The sequence below is a fragment of the Tympanuchus pallidicinctus genome, unplaced genomic scaffold (assembly GCF_026119805.1).
Source record: "Tympanuchus pallidicinctus isolate F22 unplaced genomic scaffold, pur_lepc_1.0 scaffold3, whole genome shotgun sequence".
Taxonomy (NCBI): domain Eukaryota; kingdom Metazoa; phylum Chordata; class Aves; order Galliformes; family Phasianidae; genus Tympanuchus; species Tympanuchus pallidicinctus.
In genome coordinates this window covers 63,218,287-63,240,572 of record NW_026294747.1, presented here as the reverse complement: position 1 = coordinate 63,240,572, position 22,286 = coordinate 63,218,287, and the positions used below count along the sequence as shown (strand labels likewise).

The following is a 22,286-nucleotide window of genomic DNA, read 5'->3' as shown; positions in this document are numbered from 1 at the left end:
TGGAGATGTACAGCTAGTCAAGGATATGAAGCATTGAGCATGGAAAACGTGCGAGGAGAATAATCTCAAAGGTTCTACAATGAGAAAATACAAATCTGAATCACAACCTTCAAGCAACTTCATTGGTTATAGCATTGGACGTTTGTTGTCCCATGCTACTCATCCCAGGCAATGAACTTCCCTTGCACATAAGGAGCTGCCCATGACCAGCACAAGAACATCACTGCCTATTCCAGCTCCAGGACTACTTTCCATGGAGTTTCCTATGCCTTCCGACCATTCAGCATTTGCCACGTACTCAAGCTAGCTAACAAAATCCAGGAGAAAAAAAGTCTTGGATGCATTAAGAGTGTGCTGGGTGCCATCTGGTAGGAGGGAGGAGGAGGAGCTCTGTAAAAAGCTAAATGTTATGCTTCTCTAGTGAAATTTGAATGCAAGACAAATAAAACCACACTGTATAGTACATGAAGAAGGAGAAATGATGTGACCAAAGCTTACTGACATTTTCCAGTGGTGCCAATATCTCTAACAAAAGACACTGTTATATTATATGAGAGAACTGTGTAAGCCAAGCATCTGTCTGTATGTCCAAAGATGATGTGGCTTTTGGGATCTGAAATAAATCTGTGTTTTCATAGAATCATAAAGGTTGGAAAAGATCTCTAGGACCTCTAGTCCAGCCCCAACCCACCCCCCATGCCCACTTACCATGTCCCTCAGTGCCACATCTACCCTTTTTTTGGAGAATGTTTTGTCACATGCTGGTTGGGCAGGTTGGGGAGGAGACATAAGAGTCATGGTCACTGCAGTGCTACACATCTCCATAGGCTGCTGACCTCCTGAAAGGAAAGCCACCACGAAGCATCCTGTTGGGAACAGGCAGTGCATGGCAGTCAGACTGACCAAACAACTGGTTAAACAGTTTTCATCTCTGATGTCTAAGGCAGAAAGGAAAGACCAGTTAGAATTTCCCCTTTTCACAGGTCCATTTTACAAGGTGTGGGTGCAAGGATTAAGTCTGTAGACATTCATGTAAACAGAAGAAAGCACCAGGTAATGAAATTCCTTCTTATTTCACATAAGTAGTTTTGAAGATCCTCTCTCTCTCCCTCTCTAAATCTTGGTCCAATTTAGAATTTTTTTATTATTATTATTATTATTATTTTTAAATGAAAAGCCAGTGTTTATACTGACCTGTGAAATGCAGTGCTTAGTCACCAGGAACTGCATTTTGAACCACCTGTTTCCCTTCAGTTTTGTGAATAGCCTCAGCTTCTGTGAAATTCTCTTTCAGGAATGAGACACGAATTTGCTAACTATTGGGAAAATGTCAAGTTGTTCTGGTTCAGCCACAAACTGATGTGGGGGATGGATCTAGATATATAAGTGGTATCACCTGCACATACCAGCTCCTGCAAAACAAAAACACTGCCTACAGAAAAATCTGAAGAGAGAAAATAAAAAAAAAAAAAAATAAAAAAAAAAAAAGCAAGTGAAAAACAGGTCTTTTGTATTTTCATATACACCACTTTATAATCAATGGATATTAAGATGATATAATCACAAAAAGAACAAGAGAGGGAGGCAAAGTAGACTAAAATAATAAGAGAGAATAAATGGAAGGCTTACCCGTATGCTAGGCTCACCTACAAACACCAGAAGAGGGGATCTCCAGATGAGATCCTTCCCCACTGGTAGCCAGCTCTTAAATAGGTCTAGGAGGGGTGCAGCCAGGCTCCAGCCCTTCCAGCAGCACAGGTGAATTGCCTTCAGCTGTGCTCCTCTGGCTGGCTCATGGCTCGCCTCAGGTGATCAATCAGAGGTTCAGGGTGACTCAGCAGTTCCCATACAACCACCATCAAAGAAATCTAAAATGACTTTGGGAAAAAGTCCCTTGCTGTTTTCCCAAGCTGTAAGACTATGGGTTCAAAAGCTCAATTCAGATCTTCAAAGCTCTCAGTGGGTCAGACAGAACTGATCAATACAGAAAAGCAGTAAATTTTTGGCTGCAGTTAGTTATTTCTGCCCATGCAATGGAGCTTGGGAGCTTTCTGCCATACGGACGGCTCGGCACTCGGCCTCACGGCTGGGTTTGTCCAAAGGGACACAGCCATGTCCAGCACTGCATGCTGAGCTCCAGCAGAGCCTTTCTGTCCAGTTCATGGGACATTTCTATTTGTTGCTGAAAGACATGCATGCACCAAAGGACTGACCTTAGGAATTCTACGCTTCTACGGTTCTAAATCTGATAGGTACTCAGCTCCACCAGAAATCAATGAGAATTGATCAGGCATCTCAGCTGAAAGTCTCATTAGGTGTCCATCTGCATGCCTAGATCCCAACACCGGTTGCTAGCTTGAAAAATTATTTATTTTCACATTATTTATGAGCAACAGTGTGTTCATCAACCGCTCCTAGCAGGGCTTGTTGTTAGCACAATGGACAAAACTCATATTTCTGCTGTCTGTGATGAGTCACCGCTCTGACCCAGAGCTGTATGCCAGGTTTCAGATGTGCACTGAACTGTACACCTCTCTGATTATTATATTTTTTGTATTTTGGTTTTGCACTTTGAAAAAGAGCCCATGCTACCTTAGGTGCTGGATGTTTTACGGACATCCACCAAGGGAGGTCTGTGCCCCAGAGAACTTCTAAGTGCTCAGCTGGACAAATGGAGGAAGAAGCCAATAAAGGAAAAAAAGGAAAGAATCTTCCTTGGAGTGACACCAAAAGTCTGCAGAAGTGGAGGAGAGAGTGCACAGGGGTCCTATTCCCAATTTAGCACTTACTTGCTTTCTGAGAGTTTCTTGCTCTGTGAGTCATCCTCTAGCCACAAGACATCTTCTTAAGTAAGCAACAGGATTATAAAAATGTGTGCTTCTATATATACATGCAAACAAACTGAGGGCCAAGAAAAGGCATCATTAGCTATTCAGAGTGAACTCCAACCTTCCCTCGAGTGTTGCTATTGTGGCAACACAGTACAGGATGAGTAGTTGGTGGAGTTGTGGTTTGTTTGTTTGTTTTCATCTCCCAGAATGACGTATAATCTATCTTTTAACTGAGGAGAGGCTCTTCATGACCTGATGGCTTATCTGAAATGCATGCACACACTGAGAATGGAGAAATTCCCAGCCTGGATAGCAGGCAAAGAGAAGAGAATGGCAGGGATGCCCATAACCATGAAATCACAGCAATCAGCAGATCTCATAAACAATTCTGGAGCCAGGCAGCACTTAGGGTGCCCCAGGGGTCCTCACTGGCTTGGTTGTGTGCTGCTGCTGAGTTGGCTAAAATGCTGCTTTCCTTGTGCTAGGGAGAAACAACCCCTGCTTCAGACCCTGAAGAAGATTAGCTAGTGATTCAGTACCCATGGGTGGATAAGGCTGTGAGGCAGTGACTGCTTTAGCTGACCAGTGAGTGAATTCCTGAGCTGTAAGCCAGCAGTCAATGTGTATGGCCAAGGTCAAGCTGAGTCAACCCCTAAATCACAAGCAAGACATCTGAAGGATGTTCAGAAGTTTCCACCATCTACATGTGCTCTCAGGCTGGATGTGGCAGGGAGCTGTGCTCCCTGCTCAGCCTGGATCAGGCAGCTCATTAGCAGCCACGCCAAGAAAACACTACTGGATTCTGAGCAAAGCATCCCTGCAGAGTGTTGTTGCTGTTTCATATGACCTTGCCAGCAGCTTTATAATTTGCCAGTTTTCTCCCCCAGAAGACGAAATCACTCATTTGGCATACCCAGAGTGCAATTAATGGCTTCAGCCTCTGACATGGCCCTGTGCAGCCTGGGAGCACTGAGGAGAGATGTGTCAGAAGGGTCAGATGTTCATTTCACAGCCTTGGAGACAGTGGAGCACTGATACCTTTAATGGAAGCTGGCCTGCTCGTTAGCATCTGGGGAATTCATTAAAGTTTTATGAGTTCTTTTTTAAAGCTCTGGCTTCTCGTAGTTGAAGGTCACTACAGCAGTGCTCTGTGGCAATTATACTAATCGGAAGCATTCTCCTCCTGCTACGTTAATTAGCACGTGGAGAAATGTAAGAAACTGATGTAAGCCTCAAAGCAATAATAACTCCAATATGCATATTTTTTGTTTTAACCACGTATTTTGTTACCAGTCCACCATTTGTAGGTGTGCTTTGTTTTCCGCAAGTTTCTCCAGAGATGCCAGCTATCTTCCAACTGTTCTGCATCAGATGAGAAAAGGAATGAAATGAACTAATCCATGAAAATCTGAAGGATTTCAGTGAAGTCTTCAGTGAAGAAGTTTGTGAACCTACAACAACCTTTTTGCATGGGTAAATGCCACTTTCTGGGTGGGGAGCTCAGAGGACTGCGATCTCCAAAGTATTGGCTGCTCTCCACGAGCTAAAAGGAAAGTCTACGGGGATTGTTTGATGAAGCAAACTTCTGTTTGCAGAACAGAACATGTGAGGCAGCATAGGGCTGTCCCAAACCTCCTCTTCTCATATCTGCTACTGTTGGGATGCTGGGAGTGCTGAAGAAGTTTAACTCCTCTGTATGCTGAAGAGGAGCCTTGGCACTGCTGCTGCTCAGAGCCTGTTCCCCATTCTGGGAAGACTTCTCTAGAGGACATCTCCTATTTGCTGTGTTCATCCTTGAGACCTTCTCCAGGGGACACTGCCTATTTGCTTGAGACCTCAACGTCTTCACCTGAGCAAACAGAGTCAGCCTGCAGAAAGCAGTGGTTCCTTCTTTCTTCCTCTGGTTCTTAAGCCACATTGACCTTGGTGCCCTGGAAGTACATCCTTCCATCTCCCTGCCCAGGCAGGTGGTGGAGTCACCAACCCTGGCAGTGTCCAAGAGGCATCCAGATGAGGTGCTACAAGACGTGGTTTAGTAGCTTAGTGGGTAGTAATGGTGACAGGGGGATGGCTGGACTAGATGATCTTGTAGGCCCTCTCCAACTTTGTGATTCTATGATTTCCCAGTGTACAGACATGGTCTCAGAGAATGGTTCCATGCCTCTTTCTTTTTCTCATCATCCAACAGAGTGCCCCCAGGCTTGCTGTGTCTTTCAAAATGGCACATCTTCATTTTCTTCTTTTTTGGCATTTTGACCTTTGAAAACCACTCTGCTGTGATCTGGTGGCTAGCACAGTCCTTATGTGCTCCCATGGAACGGCTTGTATCAGTGCTTAACGACCATCTGTTCCAGGTGCAGAGGGTTTTTACTGGTATCTCCTGGGGGCTGGAGCTCAGTCTGGAAGCAAAAGACATCAGAGAAGGACACCATGTGCCATGCACTTCAAATGGCGTTTGCCATCTGACACAAATCTCTTCAGTATCAAACACAGTCCCTAAGCTGATAGCCTCGCATCCATGGAACTGCAGTGCAGCATTGCTGACTCCCAGAGGCCACAGTCAGGAGGACACAGGACGTCCTTTCCACTGCGAGCTGGAAAGGGGGGGTGAAAAGGCTGAAATAACATCAGAAAGAAGCAATTAGTCCAGATCCAAAGTAAGCTTACACTTGTTCTCACATGGCATTTAGCATGTGTATTATCTGCAACACTCAGCGCTGCAAGCTTTTTCCTGGAAGAGCTCTTAGGAATTCTGTTTCAAGTGCTTCAGTTCACGGATGCTCGTTTCCATAATAACTCAGTAAAACCAAGAAACCTTCTTTTCTTCCTGAACAATATGCTGTAAATCTGATGTAACTTTTCTGCTTTTGTTCATGTACACAGACATACATTCACCCACCTGCAAACAGATATGCAGGTACCGATGCATACACTGGTATGCAAAGACACACAAACAGTTTGTCACTCCATCATATCCACAGCCATTTTCCTGGCACACTGAGAGTTCTCCTGCTGATCCAGAAGGCACATATGAATCATCCCAAATCCACATGTTGAGTGATTATTCTATTGAAGGGAGATAGGGGAATGAAAGGTATTGCAGTATCAGGGAGTCTTGCCTAAAGCACATGAGACCCGATTCATCTTTGCACCCTTACCAAGAGAAAGCAATGGAAGAAGCTTCTTTTGAAGACAGAGCATGAGCAAATTTCCAAGCCCCCCTGATGTGCATTGAAAGAAATACAGCAGCTACAGCATGCTCATGTTCACTCCCTTATTAACAGTAGTACAGCTTGAGAATAATTCAGGGAATAATGTTTAGAGATGAAGATGAAGCAACCTCACTGGGCAACCATCCCATTGCTCTCCATCTACGTGCTGATGTTAAATGCTTGGTGAGTATTTACTGTGAGTGAAAATAAGGCATCCTGGAAACAGCCCTGAGAAGATTGGTACGAGGTTGGTACCCTAAGTAATTTAGCACTGATGCACTGCAGTGGTTTACTGTAAGGTTGTGAAAGCTGAGGGGCTATTGATAGAGACATTATTTCACTTCTTCAGGTGCCAGACGTCTGGGTTTGGTCTGGACAATATGGATTTGGAGTCAGCTGTATTGATTACTGCACTCCTGCTAAAGTTTGGGCTGTTCAGCTCACAGAGTATAAGACTTATTTCTTTAGCCACACCATGCAACTAGAAAGAAGCATGACTAACAACATCCAGGTTCAGATCTGGCAATTCTTCGGTTGCAGTTCTGTCCCTGGACTCCCCAGATATTATCCTGAAACTGGATTTCTTTTTTAATCTTGGATACAAGAACAATCTCAAGTCTACAGTTAGTCAGGGCTCATTTTTTTCCCAGATTAAAGAAAATGATGCCTGGTTTTATTGAAACCAACCCAGAGTAGTGTTTATTATTGAAAATATACAGTATTTCTGAACATCACATAAAAAGCCTAGTAGATACAACTGCTCTAGTTCAAAATGCTGAGTAGATAATCTTTGTGCAGCATAGAGCACTATCTTCAGAATGCAAACATCCTCTTCTCATGGTTGTTTTTTACAGTGCTTCCCTTTTCTATTTTTCAAACCCAGAAATCATGTCCTGCTGCCCTTCCCCAGCCCAATCCTCTTAGCTAAAACCAAACACTTCCCAAAGGCTACTTACATTGTGTGGAAAACACAGGGGTGAGAGGGTTAAGGATACTTTATAGAGCTATCAAGAGATACTGCTGTCCTTTTCAACATCTTATGCATGAACAGGGCACGGTTCTTGCAAGGCAAAACACCCCATGTGTAACAGTCCAGCAATGCCCTGGACAACTCCCAGTCTATCAAAGGGAGAAACGGGGAAGGTAGATAAATTCAGATTCTTCACAGCATTTCTCAGATACTCTTTTTCTCGCAAAGAAGAAACTTCTGCAAAGAACCAACAATGAGATGGGCTATCTACACATGAAATCTGTTGAAATCACTGGGATCCAATGTACAGGGTAGAGATGGGCAAAGTGTCAAAAATAGTTTTGTTCGCCACACTATGGGAGGGAAAAACAAAAAAAATAGAGAATGAATTTATTGTTCCTGCCACTGTGCTGTTTTAGACTGTGCCGTGGACTTCCTCGAGGTGCAGTCAGTGTTAAATCTCTTCTTTGAATCTGCTTTGCCACCCCTTCCTCCAGGAGGCTTTTGCCTGGTTGCCTTAAAGCAGCATCATGAAGGTGGGAAACGAGAGTCCACAAAAATATGACGGGCACCTCGTTGCCGAAAAAGCGCAGTGCAGAGTAAAGGAAGAGAGTCTGAAGAAAGGGGCTTGGGGAGACTGAAGAAAGAACCCTGAAGGCCACCCGGTGGTGCAGACATGTGCAGGGTGTATCACACAGCTGCGGTCTGTTTGATGCTATGGAAGCTGATCCGTGTTGGGGATGTGGGGATGGACATGGCACGTGCCACACGCACTCGGAGCGAGTGATGGTCCTGCCAGCGGTGCCATCTTTTCCTGGCAGCAGAACGGACCTGGTGAAAAAAGAAAAAGGAAAGGACGTGAACGCACGGAACAAACGGGTGTCCTCAGTAAAGGGACACCGTACAGCACCGAGAAACATGATGACAGCTGTTGAGCCACTGGAACACAGGGCTTGATTCGGATTACTACATGTGTGCATCCAGTTCAGTCAGTACTCTCCTGAGCACTGCGCTCAGAGGAAAGTGGGTTTCTCAGACCTCGCCTCTCATATCTGATGTCTCAAATGTGCCAGAGCATTTCAAATGGCAATACGTATCTAAGCTTAAGACAGTCAAATCAAGCCCTCAGAATGGATGGTCCTGATGGTTGTCTTACAGAGACCTGTTGCAGGCAGATGTCTCTGCTTTCCTTGTATATGATGGAGAATCCCAGACCATCTAAGTGAACACTGGCATCTACGGTGCAGACATACCTGAGCCTGTGGGCTCCCAGTACAGTCAATGGAAGCATCATCCTCCAGCAGATACTTACAACAGGCTAGATGAATCCTAAGTGTGTATTTTTTTGCATAGACCATAGAGGGAGCCCAGGGCCTCTAGCTGGAATATGCATGTATATAAGCAAGAGACAGATAGCAGGAATCCTAAAACACAATGGGTGAAAAGGCTGGAAATGCTCCTAACACCAAATGTAACTTTTTTTTCTGCCAAAACACTGGCAGATAAGACTCAAAGTTAGAGCCTGAAATAAAGTAATTAGACCAATTTCTGGATATTCCTCTTGATCTCTATTACTATAGGATCTCCTATGGAACTTACTGTTGAGTCTCAATTCAGTTCCCTAACCTAAGCAGCCAGGTAAGTCTTCAAAATTACAGTAGGTATTATACCTCAGCTATCAACCCCCAGTTCTCTTCCTGACCAAGAGAGAACCACTCAATATGTCAAAAGTCATGACTCATCTTCTCCTAAAGCAGATCTTCTCCAACCCTGGTGATTCTATGATTCTGTGATTCCTGTTTCTTTTGAAGCTTGTATCCTGTCTTCAGGTGCTGTGTGAAGCCTATTTGAGTTCCTGTATGAGGAACTCACACTCACCAGACCCATCTCAGACCAGCTCCAACAGGCTGTCTGTAATGGATGCTCAAATGAGTGGATGAGCTCCAGTAGAAGGGAATTCCTCACCCAAACCTGACACTGTGAGTATGAAGTGTCTCAGATGAACAGGAATGATGGATGACCCGATGGTTAAAACATACAGTCTATAAGCATGGCACAGGAAGGGAGGAACTGCACTCCATTTCTCAGCTGATTTCAATCCTATCATTTCCTGGTAGGCTTTCATAGAATTGTATCTAAGTGCCTGTAGCACTTAGGAACTCCGACCCCTCATCCCCAGCTTTGCTTGTGTATCACAGAATCATAGAATATCTCCAGTTGGAAGTGACCCATGAGGATGAAATACACCCCATTTTTTGGATGGCAAGTATCAGTCTGGAAAACAGTTTTGCAATTGCACCCTTAGATGTCTTGTCAAGGGAATCCTGAAGCTGGAAATGTGAATTTTCTACCAGAGTCCTTCTAGAAGGTGCAGACTGGGCAAAAAGGACCTGAGGATCTCTTTCTTTGGTTATTTTCTTGGTTCTGTGTGAGCTGTGCTGCTTACTCTGTTCTACCTGGAGTGGCAATGGGGTACTTCTTTCTGCTTCTGGATTTAAGGGTATGTAGTACATACCATAGGGGCCCTAATATATCATGAACATGCCAGGGGGATGTGTATCATCTGAAAGCTTCATACATAGTCTTGTCCAATTATTTATGCCTTCAATGCAGTCAATGCAGAAAGAAAGATGTTCCCCCAAAGAAGGTGATTTATATATGGGGAATTAAATTAGTTCAACTTGTTCCACTGAGTGCAAAACTATCTCAGCTAGATGTTGGGCACCTAAGGCAAATGCTATTAGTAATATGTAAAGTGTCACAGGGTAACTAATGTCTTGAAAGTGTCCTGTGAAGAACGTCTGCAGAGGGATGGTGGCTACTGAATGCTCATTTCTCCTCATATAACACTGAGGTTTTGTTAGAAAAGGTTTTTTTCCCATTCTGTAAGTGTGAAATTCACCCCTTTACAGAGAGCCTGGGACCCACTCAACTCCTTCAAGGTGGTCCTCTGGGAGCATTTCATGGGGCCAAGGAAAGGAGGAGCGACTTCATGCGCTTTTGTGTTTCTGAGCAACTTGTGTGAACAGGTACTTACTCAGCCAGTGAAGCCAGATTAGATTTATCATTTGAGCTTCAAACCAATCAAGTCATAAAGAGACACCTGGAGATAAAGATGTGAGTCTAAACAAGCAGTTGTCTGAATGCCGTTTATGACACGGTTTGCTTATGAGCTTTGAGATAGGATAAAGAGTAGTAACAAAAGTGCTGTCTTGTGCAGTTGGAGCCATTCCTAACGGTCTGGGCATATGAAAATCCACTCTGCACTTACAAGGCTGAGTGAAAGTTATTTTTTAATGGGAGAATAAGTCACTGCAATTAGGATGTGAACAAAGCAGAAGCAGAAATGGTTAAGCTTGAATTTATCTCTTAACTGAACTCAGACACAAAAAGATTGCTTAACTTCAAGTCAGAAAAGAAGAAATAGGGCTGTGACTGCTCCAATAACATTTATTAAAAAAAAGGAAAAAAAAATCTATTATACAGGGAGAGAAGTAGAGCATAAAAAGATAAAGCAAAGTAGCATCTTCAAAGCCAGCAGTTAACTGTGAGAGGCACTACTCCAATTCATTAAGCATTTGTAAAGTCAACACCAAATCCCAGAGTCAGCACTAGCTCCTCTATGACCCAAAATTAACAGCATTAGCTAGCAGCAGTCAAAAGAAGTACGTAGATTATCATCAGTGCTTAAAGCCTATCAAGCAGCCTCATAAATAAAATTATAAGCTTCATTCCTGTGCACCTTTAGTTGCTTGACATGGCAAAGTTTCTCCGTGCTGCTCAGCAAACAGCTCAGTTCTGTCTGACTCTGTCATTTTTTTCCCAATAGCTGCTCCCTACTACTTTAAACACTACATTTTGCCTATTATGAACAATAACAGTTCTCAAATGTGTGTTCAAATCAGATTTACCATCATTCTTCTGCCTATGGAGTGTGGGCACTGTTCTCCTTTGGCTTGTTTTTGGACAGCGAAGAGAAGGAATTTGGGTGATGGAGAGACAGATGTCAGAGGGTGGTGGTGGCTGGATTGCAAAACTGAGGAGCTTTCAAACCTTGAGATCACATATGAAAACCACTAAAATTCACATCTGGTCTGAAAAAATTGTCAAAAAAATTTCTCAGTGAAGAAGCAGTGACAGCATATAATCCCCTTGGGGTATGGAGGGGATGTAGTCAAAACGGTCTGCAAAACTCAAAGGAAACATGGTAATAAAGCCTGTAATTTTGCACAAAAAGGTGCAGATAGGTCCCTCAAATAGCCAACATCACACTGCTATTTTATGTACCAAAGTTTCTCTTTCTCCCTCAAAATTACCCATTTTAAGTGGTTTCCAGCTGTATTTTTCTTTTTTCCAAGAATCTTTAGCAGCATTCCTGTACATTCTAGTAACAGGGTCATACTTCTACAGCACCTGCCAGACTAAGACACAGAAGATAATTTCCAGAGATCACAACAGTGTGATTTCCTTTTAATGTATATAACAGCTCAAAAAGACATCAAATTCTGACTAGCTGAAAAGATTTGTTGCATGTTTCGTGCAGGAGGTAAATGCTGCTCCCTTTTTCTGAGCCTGCTAAAAAGCAGAACCAGACACCTGAGGGGAAGGCCATGAATGCCATCAACCCAAGGCACAGCTATGTGCTTTTGTCATGGAGTGCTCTCTGCCACTGTCGTGACAGCAGATAAAGGAAAATAAGGTTTGGAAGGATCTTTAGATGACTTCCTATTCTTCCCTATGCTTTGGCTCATTCTTCTCTGCTTTGTAGGATATCAGTCTGAGGAGACCTAATGGAGTCACAGGTGGTTTTCTGTGAAGGTGAATTTCTTCCAGAACACACTTGGGTGAGGAGATGGATACAAGGAGGAGACTGTAGTAAACTGTGGCCTTATGGTCCCAAAGGGAAGGCTTTATTCTTTCACTTGACTTTATATTGACCAGCCATCCGCGGGGACATTTAGCAGTAGTGCTCATATGTATTAGTAGTACTAATTGCTGGGCCCCTTTGTTGAAAAAGCAATAATTGTGGAAGATGGAATTAAATTTTAGCCCTCAAAGTCCAGCCCTATATTCATATTTATTCAGTGCTTTAAAGGAATGTTTAATGCATGTCTTTGGGTTGGGAATGATTAATGTGAAGGCTGCTTAGATTGATGGGCTAACCATTTAGGTCATGATTCATAGCTGGCTATTATAATGAATAGCCTCCCAAGATGATCAGATCAAAGTAAGCCACTTTGAGCTTAATAGATTTTGAGAGACAGATGGTGCCTGGGTAAAGGGCCAATATATAAAAGAAATAAATAAACATATTTATCCTCGACTTGCATCTAGTTGTGAGAATAATTTACAGTGCCATATAATGAAGTAACTTCTACTCCTCTTTAGGAATAATTGCTTTCTTTCTTAAATGTTAATTTATAGTAGATCCTTGGTTTTGACCTGATAGTACTAGAATCTGCTTGAGCTGAGAATTCACTCTTTGCAGGATAATTTCTGACACAGCCCTTGCTAGTTCTGCATCCTACCAGGAATGGCTGGAGATAAAGGACAACCACCTTATTACAGATAAAGGATTCATGAATTGTAGAATTAGAAGGGACCTCAGAAGGCTTCAGGTTTAACACTATGATCAAAGCAAGACCAGCGCAGAATTTATGTCCAGATTAAGCAATTTTTCAAGGCCTTATCCAGTCATTTTGAATATATCCAAAGATAAACGTCACAATATACCTCTTGACCTCTCTTCAAGTGCTTACCCATCCTCATAAGATCTTTTCTCACAATGTTTGATCAAGATTTGACTCATTTCTGTCATTCAGTTCGATAGTGGGGACTTCTGTGTCTATCCATTCATCAAGCACTATCACTTCATAAACGAGGGTCATTTTCACACATCACCACCTCCATTCCTAAGCATCTTGCTATGGTACAGTGTTATTATCTCCTATTCTGGTTGCGAGGTTTTCCAAGGATCACAGAACTTTCTCAAGAGTCAACTCCGATGGTCATTGAAAATTGCATGGAGCATTCAGCAACTATTAGATATTCTCTGGAGGCAAGGATCCTTCCCCTTTAATGATCTTGTTTCCACCATGCTTTTGATGAGGTAAGAGGACTGGAGTAGGGCCTATCGTGAAGTTCTCATTTTTCTGAAGGGTTACCAGAGGCTGACCAGAAATACTTTATTTCATTCTGGGAGGAAGGTGAAGCATCTGAGGTCTGATCTCCTGCTCTTTAGACTGCAACCAACAGCAGCTGCAAGACCAAGGCTAACAGATTCCTACAGGCAGGTATATTTGGAATATGAAATATAATAACTGAACTCTTTTACCTCTCTTTTCTCTCTCAGGAAAAGATCATTGCTGGAAAGGAGGTCTGGATACCACAGTGGAAAGAAAGCTAGAGGGAAGACCCATTTTCTTTAAAGATATTTTATCAGGAATCAATTAATAACCTAATAGAAATGCTGCCTGTGAGCAGAAGCTAATAAAAAGCCTGGAGACAAAAGTACAAAGAACCCCCAGATGAGCAGTGAGCCTAGAGATGAACAGTGATTAAATTGCTACAGAGCATCGCTATGGCTTCCCCGATGCTCCCCTACACAAAGCCCATGGGCTATGAAGCCCAATTAAACTGTCCTCATTGATTAGTTGTTAGGCCTCCTAAGTGAGCTTCTTCTGGGAATGAAGTTATAACAAATATTTTTCCTGGATTTCATGTAGTGAAAAGCAAGCAACTCTAAGGATCCTCCACGTATGTCTAGAACCTTCACCAAGCCTTCTTCCAATTTCAGATCTGGCTGTGACCTCGATAGGTAGTGATGTTTTCTTTCAACATTCACTCCTGAAGATTACTGTCAGAAAAGTAAGATGTGCCCTGTGAGATTCTTCCCACGCTACACATCCCTCTAAAAAACTTCAATTAAACACACACTATCAGTTACTGGATGAATTCACTGCAGAGGCTAAAGACACGATGTAGTGAGTTTTATAAATCTGTATGCTCATCTGTACTTACATGAAGATGAAATAACATGAAAGCATAACACTGCTTATACACTATTATATTGTTACAAGCAAAAGGATCTAGATAGAATAAATTTCAACTCAAAAATCCTAAATATTTTTCAGTGAAGTGCAGTAAGAATCATCCAGTGTTCTGCAAAGGTGTATTCCATTCAGTACAGCTTCAAGACAACAACACCACCTTATGTAAAGCTGAATTCAGCACTGAGATCATCAGTTTCATAGTTTGTTCTTCTCTTCAGTGATTCCACTGCAGAACTGTCAGACCAAAGCACTGCAAAATCAAGGCCAGGACCTTTTATGGTGAAGTCTTGTATTACATATGTACCATCTTCAGCTGGAGTGCTGGAGTGCCTTCTCCAACTGGAAATTAGAATTATTCAAGTAATACATCTTGTGTCATGTCTCTGATCTGGGGCAAATGAGCACACAAGGAGAAACAAATTTCTGCTCTATATCATAAGGACAAGTTGGTTTAAATCTAGGGAGGCTACAAGATGTTACACAGCAAAAACTCCTTCCTGCTTTCTCTTTTGCCAAATGTAACAGGTAGAACACTGACACCAAAAAAAAAGACAGAAACTTTGGTGTCATCTGTGATCCATATTGTGAGTGCTACTGCCAATGGTTGCTAGCTCTACTATAGACAGTTACTGGCATCAGTGTCAAATATGAAATGGCAGAGATGCAGCTGAGATCACAGCATTATTAAAGCTTTAAATTAATGTATTTTCTATTCTTTTGCTTGTGTCATAATTAAGAGTAGGACAGGCATTGCGTGGGCTGAATAACCTGCTGAAGACTATTACTTGCATTCAAAGCACCCAAGTCTGTCACAACTGGAGAACTTGAAGTATTTATAAACTTCTGAGATAGCAAATCATCAGCCCATCTATCACACAGACAGGAATACTAGGTTGATTGAAGAGATGATAATTCGTCAGGGCTTCGGTGATATTTATAAAGATTTCGTGCAGTTCTACAAGGAAGAAATTTATGAAAGTTCTGCAATCATAATTCCATATGAATATTTATGCAGATTCACTTCTCCAACAAAAGTCTTCGTAGCATGGCACTCCTCATGTTATGCAGTTAACTATTCAATGAGCCAAATCTGCTGTGGATTTTACTTATGGTGCTGGGAGATGGAGTGGCATTCCCTTCATCACTGCTCCTACTGGGGATGACTGTCAGAGGGCAACTGAAGTCAGGACAATGCAAATGGCATTTTGGTACTTCTTTTCCAATGCGATGCCACTAGCATGGACTAAGAAATGCAGACACTGCATATCTAACTGAGCAATAAGTCAATATGGCATTCACTGCTGAGACATGGAAGTTAACAAGAAGGAGAAGCTCTTTTACTATGCTAACCACCAAGGCCCTTATCTGTGCCTTTGGCTGGCAATTCGAAGGCCTTTCCCTTTGCAAGGAGGTAAGACACAGCATAATAGCAAAGTTTTGCAATGGGATGTGATGTGGCCTTCAGAATGCGATGAGAGAAACATCATCAGTTCTTGGAATGCTTTATGAGTGCGTGGAGATCTGGGGAGGATAGGCACTATCACCAGGGAGAGGTTTTATAACAGTGCACTATAAGATACAATCTTTTTCTGGGCAGAGGCACTGAAAACTCAAAAGTCTCTGAAATTTAATTGAATTTTCTACTTGTTTCTAAGCTTTGCAGATCTGAAGCTAGAACTGAGCGTGTAACTTCACCCTTTCAAATCCTTATGAATTTAAAATCATACCCATAGTACCATAAGATGAGTCCACATTTCTTTTACTCTTTTGAAAGAGAAAATGCTGCAATATTTAGGAACTTAGCCTTAAGTTTTATCTCAAAAAAGCAGATATAATGATTTAGCCAGTCAACCTGAATTTGCACAAGAGATGTAAACATGGATATAGGGAAGGTTTAACTCACAACTTCAGCTGTTTGTAGGTGTCTGCACGGGAGCCAAATATCTAAGCAAGCATTAGAGTGAGTAGAGAGCTAGTCCATACTGTCAGTGAAGTCTAGAATTGCTTAAGTGAGCAAATCTATTGTAGACTATGCTGATGAGAAAGAGATTGTACTGACCGGTTTGAAGTAATTGCACAGAAACCCCATTGTATCCCCTTTGGTTTCCCACTGCCCACCCAGAAGATGTGGATTTCTTACAGGTCATAAATCCCATCTGGTAGAGCCACAGGGATGACTCAAATACTTGACAGCCTCTCAAGTGACACTAGATACCCATTTCTGGGAAAATGAATCAAGACTCACATCACTCCAGTTGGGTATCTTAACCTTGAACTGACTACCAAAGAAGTGAAAAATGTAAATTGCAATGGTAGTGTGATATAACTGGGAAAATCACTGGTACAGAAATCCTTCCAGATCTGCTAGGTTGCTATCAAGGCATAGAGGAGAAACATAAATAATTCATACTGCCTTGTCTGATTATGTCTGAACTTCCTAACGTTGGAAGAGATGGGAAGTGGGCTCATGATCTTAGACAGTGATCTTCCAGATCTTCCAGAGAACTTTAACTGGACAAAGAAGATGTGTTAATGCAGATAAATCAGATGCAGGCATTGCAACCACAGAAAAAAATGTAATTTTCTGAGACTTTAGGGTGTAAGTCAAACATTAATAGGTATTAGTGAAACATTCCTTACATGAATATTAGTTCCCAAAACTAATCCAAAGTAGCACAGTGACCTTGTTCCCAACCCTTCTACAGCAGGGATTGTTCATTTAGAGAGAACCTCACAGAAAAGCTCACTCACCTCAGGATGGCATCCCTTTATAAAAAATGGGTCACCCTTAGCATAGTCCTTAACAAGAGCCCAGATGAGAAGTAAGGCTTATTTATGCCCAGAAATCGTATTTGGAATTACTGAGAAAATGGAAAGAAGTCTTAAAATGAGGAAAAAAATATATAATCTGGGAATATTTCTTTTCCTCTGCCCTTGCCTCCCAGTTGGAGCAGAATGGGTTAAAGCCTTCTGAACAAAGGACACTCACTAAGAGAGCTGGGAAATTCAGATGCACGTTAACAGAGAACAGACTGATGGGACTGCAGCCCCATGTGAAAACATCCCGTGTTGCACAAGCAAGCACTGAAGTAGGTTCCACCTCCTGAGAACTAATGGCACTGACAGCAGAGGACACTACTTACCTCACCGTTCAAGAAGCAGTAAAATACTGACACAAAGAAACCCTGGAAAGAACAGAAAACAATCAATTATTCGGTATTTGAACACGCAGAACTGGGGGCTGTGTTTTATCCTGGCATCATCCTGAGCATAAACACAACCTTGTTGATGTCTTAATGATCCTCTTACAGCCAGACAAAATCTTTGCCCTACAATTTCATGAGATTCCAGGTGTCTTGCAGCAAGCTCTTAAAACACGAGAGCTACAACCCAGACACTGATAGAGCAAATTATCCATCCAGATGTGCTAAAGCCTCTCTCCAGCTTCCAGCTGTCTCCCCCAAAATGGCAGAGTGGCAGAGCCCTTCACAGGTCCTGGGTCATGCCTGCCAACTCAGTGCAGATGTCTTACATACCACATTGGGTGTCAAATGGCCTCAGATGCTCTTGTGGGGGCAAGTGCATCTCTGGATTGCTTACATTCAAGTGAGCTGCAGTGCTCTGAGGAATCAATTGACTGCACCTCTCTAATGACTGCAAAGATTGTAATGACTGTAATATAAGATTAGGTGACAACATGATGACATTTCCATTTTTAGACCCATGAGCAGAGTCCCATTTCTTCTGTTTTCAGCAATGGTCTGCAATTATTGCCACCATAAAGGAGATATTCACCATGCATCCTTTCCTACGTATGCCTTTGTAATGCTAAGAATAAGACAAGCAGTGTAGCAGTTTTTGAGTAATAGAGTTAATTTTAGGGAATGAAAAACATGAGTTGATTCACTGTAAAGGTCTGAAGTCCTTTTGTTTGTTGATTAAAACTGTCACTTTCCTTTTTGACTTTCAATTTCTGGTAGGATGCTCTGTGCTTTAAAGCTAAACATGCAGTCAGTAAATACAGTAATCCAAAACTTCTGGTTTCCAGAGCCTTAGATTTGGCTTGACAGCCTGTGTACTGTACATTTGAATTGATATTCTGGGCATCAGAGTGTTTGCTCCTGTAGATATCATAACTAAAATTTTAATAACAGCAATAATTCCACTCCTGCTGAAGAGAATCTTCAAGCAGAAACAAGGTTATAGAACACACCTAAGCAGAGGTAAATGACTGAACATAACTTAATGATCTCAGCCACCTTGCCTTTTTTATGGTATTTTTTTTAACCAGATTCAGAAAGCTGGGACAATTACCTTCCACTGTATTTTACATACTGGCAGAAATCCTCTAAAATTCAGTGGAAGGAGGAAATAGAGTACAGCTATTCATAGAGCTGGTTAGTCTGGTGCTGCAGGAGAGCTGGAGTGGGAGCTGGGTAATATGGAAGACATCGTTAATGTCTTAATCAAGTATCCCCAACAGGCAGGAGCTGTTTTCCTTTGTTTTGGAAACATCTAGTTTAAATCTCAGCTCAATCTGTGAAGAGAGAGAGGCAGTTTGGAAGCATGACTCATCATCCTCTCTGAGGCAATTCGTGATGGGATGAAACATTATCTCTGTGCTGATTTTAGATGGGGCTGTAGCTATAGAGTGAACACAGTGCTGATAAGGGAGGTGAATGAATCCCTCTGGAACACACCTGGGAGATCTCCACTCCATGAGATATGCTGTATACATCTATTAAGTAAGCATAAATAACAAAGCTGAGTTCTTTTCAACTGTAATCGTTTGCCATGTAATTAATTGCTGTAAGGTGGTTGAAAAGCACTAAGGATCCTTTTAGCAGTAGCCAATACCCAAATATAAAATTGTCCTCCTACCTGAAAAGACTGCAGAAATGAATTGAAGTAGATGAAGACAATTTGGGAAATGTCATCTTCACCAGGGTTGACGAAGAAAAGCATGTATGTGATGCCTAGCAGAGGCAGAAGAACTAAAGTTGCTTTGACTGCCTTCCTGTTGGGAGAAAATAACCACCAGTGAACACAGGAGAGAACCATGCTTGTTACCTGACATTATACCACTCTGTAATGACACAGACCAAAAAAATCCAGTCCTTTAATGAGGAGAGAGCACAAGACACAGAGCAATTCAGAGGGAAGTACCTATATTGGCTGGAGGGGGAACTTAGGTGCCTGCTTAAGTTATTCAGCACCTCATCGTGTTGAACACGGGGTAGCTGAGAAGAAGCAGAAGGACGTACTGAGACACGGCTACTCAGTTCTGTCCAATATGTACAGTCACAAGAGAAAAGAACCATTTTCAGATAGGCATTCACATGTAAAATTCTGCCCAGTGTTTAACACAGGTGTTCGGAGTTAAGGCATACAAGTACTCCCAGTAGGAAGCTCCATTTTCCACCAGAAAGAGCTGTGATGCAGTGGCCACAGGCTGCCCAGGGAGGTGGTGGAGTCACCATCCCTGGAGGTGTCGTAGAGCCATGGAGATGTGGCACTGAGGGATGTGGGCAGTGGGCACGGTGGGATGGGCTGCTATTGGACTTGGTGCTCTTAGTGGTCTATTCCAACTTTCAGGATTCTGTGGCTCTCAGAGCATGCTGCTGAGGCATTTTCTAAGGGCAGCAGCAGTGGTCTCTATTTGCATAATGGCCAAAGAACTTGAGCATTTGCTCAGGTGGACAGCCAAGCTTTGGACACTTCTTGGCCTCCATCTACAGGAACAGGCCTGAGGTTCAAGACCTTATTGTGCGATGCAAAGTGAATGCTCCTGGAGCCCTCAGGCAAAGGGCAACACAAGTTCAGCACAAAAGACTGGATTGAGTTTAGCAGGGAGAAGGGAAAAACCATCAGCCTTCACTTTGAAACCAGGAGTGAGCATGTGAATTGTTTCTGACCAGTGCTGGATGACCTGAAGCAGTGTTCTGGGAAAGCCTTTGTCTTTCAATCCTCTTTGTCCCCTGAACAAACTGAAATCTTTTTTACACCCTTCTTTCTCTTTCTACTTCCTCCAGGCTGTTTCTGTCCTATCTCCATGACAATTAGGCTGAAGCCAAGTGAGTGAGCCCTTATACCTCAGGAGGATAACTGATAAATCCTGCACCTGGCCAGGACTGCCAAGCAAGACCTGCCTTATGCCCACCTTTTGATTCTGTCTGGAGTGTAAATGCTCCCTCTGCAGCATCTGTATCCTCAACACAGTGGTTTAGGGCCATCTTACAATAACAAATGTATGGTGCACACTGAAGCATAAGTTATTATTAATAGAATTATCAGAGGCTAATCTTTCTTTTTGGGGCTATAACAGTGCCTTGGGATGCTACAAGCAGAACAGCCTCATTCTGTAGAATACTTTGCAAGCACACACAACACATTTTGCTAAGTCTCTTCAGATCTCTTACAGATAGTAAGGCTGTAAGAGATGGATAAAGACAGGTAGGCAAGCAGGGGAGCACAAAAACACTACCAATATCATGAGACAGCAGTGGTCTTAACAAACTACCTGCCACACTGCCACACTACTTATAACTTGCTTAACAAATGTTAAGCAAGGCTTGCTCCAGGTTCCAGGAATCCAAAAGGTTCCTATTTCAGCTGTGAAATAGAAGATTCACCAACAGAGCTTGTAGTGTGGATATCATCTGTTCAAGGACAAAGGCAGTTACTTTAGATTGCCTCCAAATCTAATATCTCTAATCCCTGCCAACTGCAGCAGGGAGTACAATATAATGAGATTTGAATTGGTGCTGGGTAGGGCTTATTTTTTGGTGTACTTTTTTTTTTTAAAAGCTAACTTCAGTTTCATGGCATCAGCTTTGAGCACGAAAAAAGGATTCTTTTTTCCCCCTTTCGTTTCTCGTGAAATGCACAGAGAAGAATGTGAGCAAAGGAATCAGAGCACTGCATTAATTTCACGTTTGTCCCCAGGCCCAAGACAGGAGTGAAAGAAAGCAACCAGGTAGAAAAACAAAATTCCATTACTGCAGAACTGCCTCTGAAGTCAAGAGCAGGCTGATTTGAGGACATCAGAATTCAAGCCTCAGTTTGATGCACTGAGATTTTGTCTAGAAATGATGTTATGGACAATATTACCCCACAAAAACGGTGCTATTTCTCAGAGTGATAACCTGTCTGTCCATAAATGATCCAAAACACTGGCCCATTTGGCAAGGCACTACAAATGGCAATAGAGGAAAGGCACTCAGCGTCTCCTTATTTCTAAGAATTTTCTTTTGGGACTGTTGGGGTCTGATCTAAGTTCACAGCACTGCCAGAGGGGCCAGGCTGCCTTCCTTCTGCTGTGTTGGGCTAAACATCCCCATCCTTCTCTTTCTGCCACACTGTTTGGGAGGTGGCATGGTCCTGGGAACTGCTCTGCCTGAGAAGGAATCCCATAAACTGGTAGTTGATGGTTGGTGCCCTGATGCAGCCCACTGAGTGGTTACACTAATGCTGGTGCTGAAGGAAAGAGCACTAACAGCCTTCTGTCCCACACTCAGCACTAAAAAATATAATTAAACTCTACTGCATTGTGCACAGTAATCAGCAGTAATACTGCTATTGATTACAGATATGATATGAATGCTTTGCAGGCTCTGTTTTTCTTTAAATCCTGGCTCTGTTAGAATCTTATTATGAATGTAGATCTTAATATGCACACACACGTGATTTATTGGGAAGTCTTGATATTGCATTGTTCTGCATCTACAAAGCTGGAGCCTGGGATAGAGATCTAGAAGGGACAGAACATTTTTCCACTGATCCACCATATTAACTAAATAAATGATCTAACCCTCACTGTCATGACATATTTATATAGTAAATATACTTGTGGGGCGAGAAGGACACCCTCTGAGATCATAGTGGCATCTGGAAAGACAAACATGGGACGAGGACAGGATGGGCAAGGCAGTTCTTTGCTACCACACAAGGAGCAAGAAGCACCAGCTGACTTACCTGTACTGTATTGTTTCTGAAGTGGTTGAAGCTCTCAGCTTTGTCATTAAAATTCTAACTATGTTAAACAGAAATACAAAATTGATCTGGAAAAGAAGGAAGAGAGAGGAAAAAGTAAGATCAGTGAGTCAAACAGAGTCTTAAAGGATGATACACCTTAAAAGGCACATTTTGCAGTTCCAATCTGATCAAACCCAGCCACCTGGCTTTATCACCGACTGCAGCAGTTACCAGAAATACCAGATAA

General features: G+C 42.5%; 1 protein-coding gene across 7 annotated transcripts in view; it reads right to left on the bottom strand.

Moving 5' to 3' along the window:
* Nucleotides 1-6,714: 6,714 nt before the first annotated feature.
* Nucleotides 6,715-22,286, bottom strand: part of CRHR2 (corticotropin releasing hormone receptor 2) — a 129,388-nt gene continuing 113,816 nt past the window's right edge. For 6 of the 7 annotated variants that reach the window (XM_052693684.1, XM_052693689.1, XM_052693686.1 and 3 more), the window contains 4 exons: nucleotides 22,040-22,125; nucleotides 18,947-19,082; nucleotides 17,209-17,250; nucleotides 6,715-7,844 (listed from right to left, as the gene is read on the bottom strand). In XM_052693684.1, the coding sequence (XP_052549644.1) occupies nucleotides 7,704-7,844; nucleotides 17,209-17,250; nucleotides 18,947-19,082; nucleotides 22,040-22,125 (405 nt within the window). In that variant the 3' untranslated portion in view covers nucleotides 6,715-7,703. Of the gene's footprint in view, nucleotides 7,845-10,050; nucleotides 10,117-17,208; nucleotides 17,251-18,946; nucleotides 19,083-22,039; nucleotides 22,126-22,286 lie in introns of all 7 variants that reach the window. The other variant, XM_052693688.1, reaches the window with a different exon arrangement.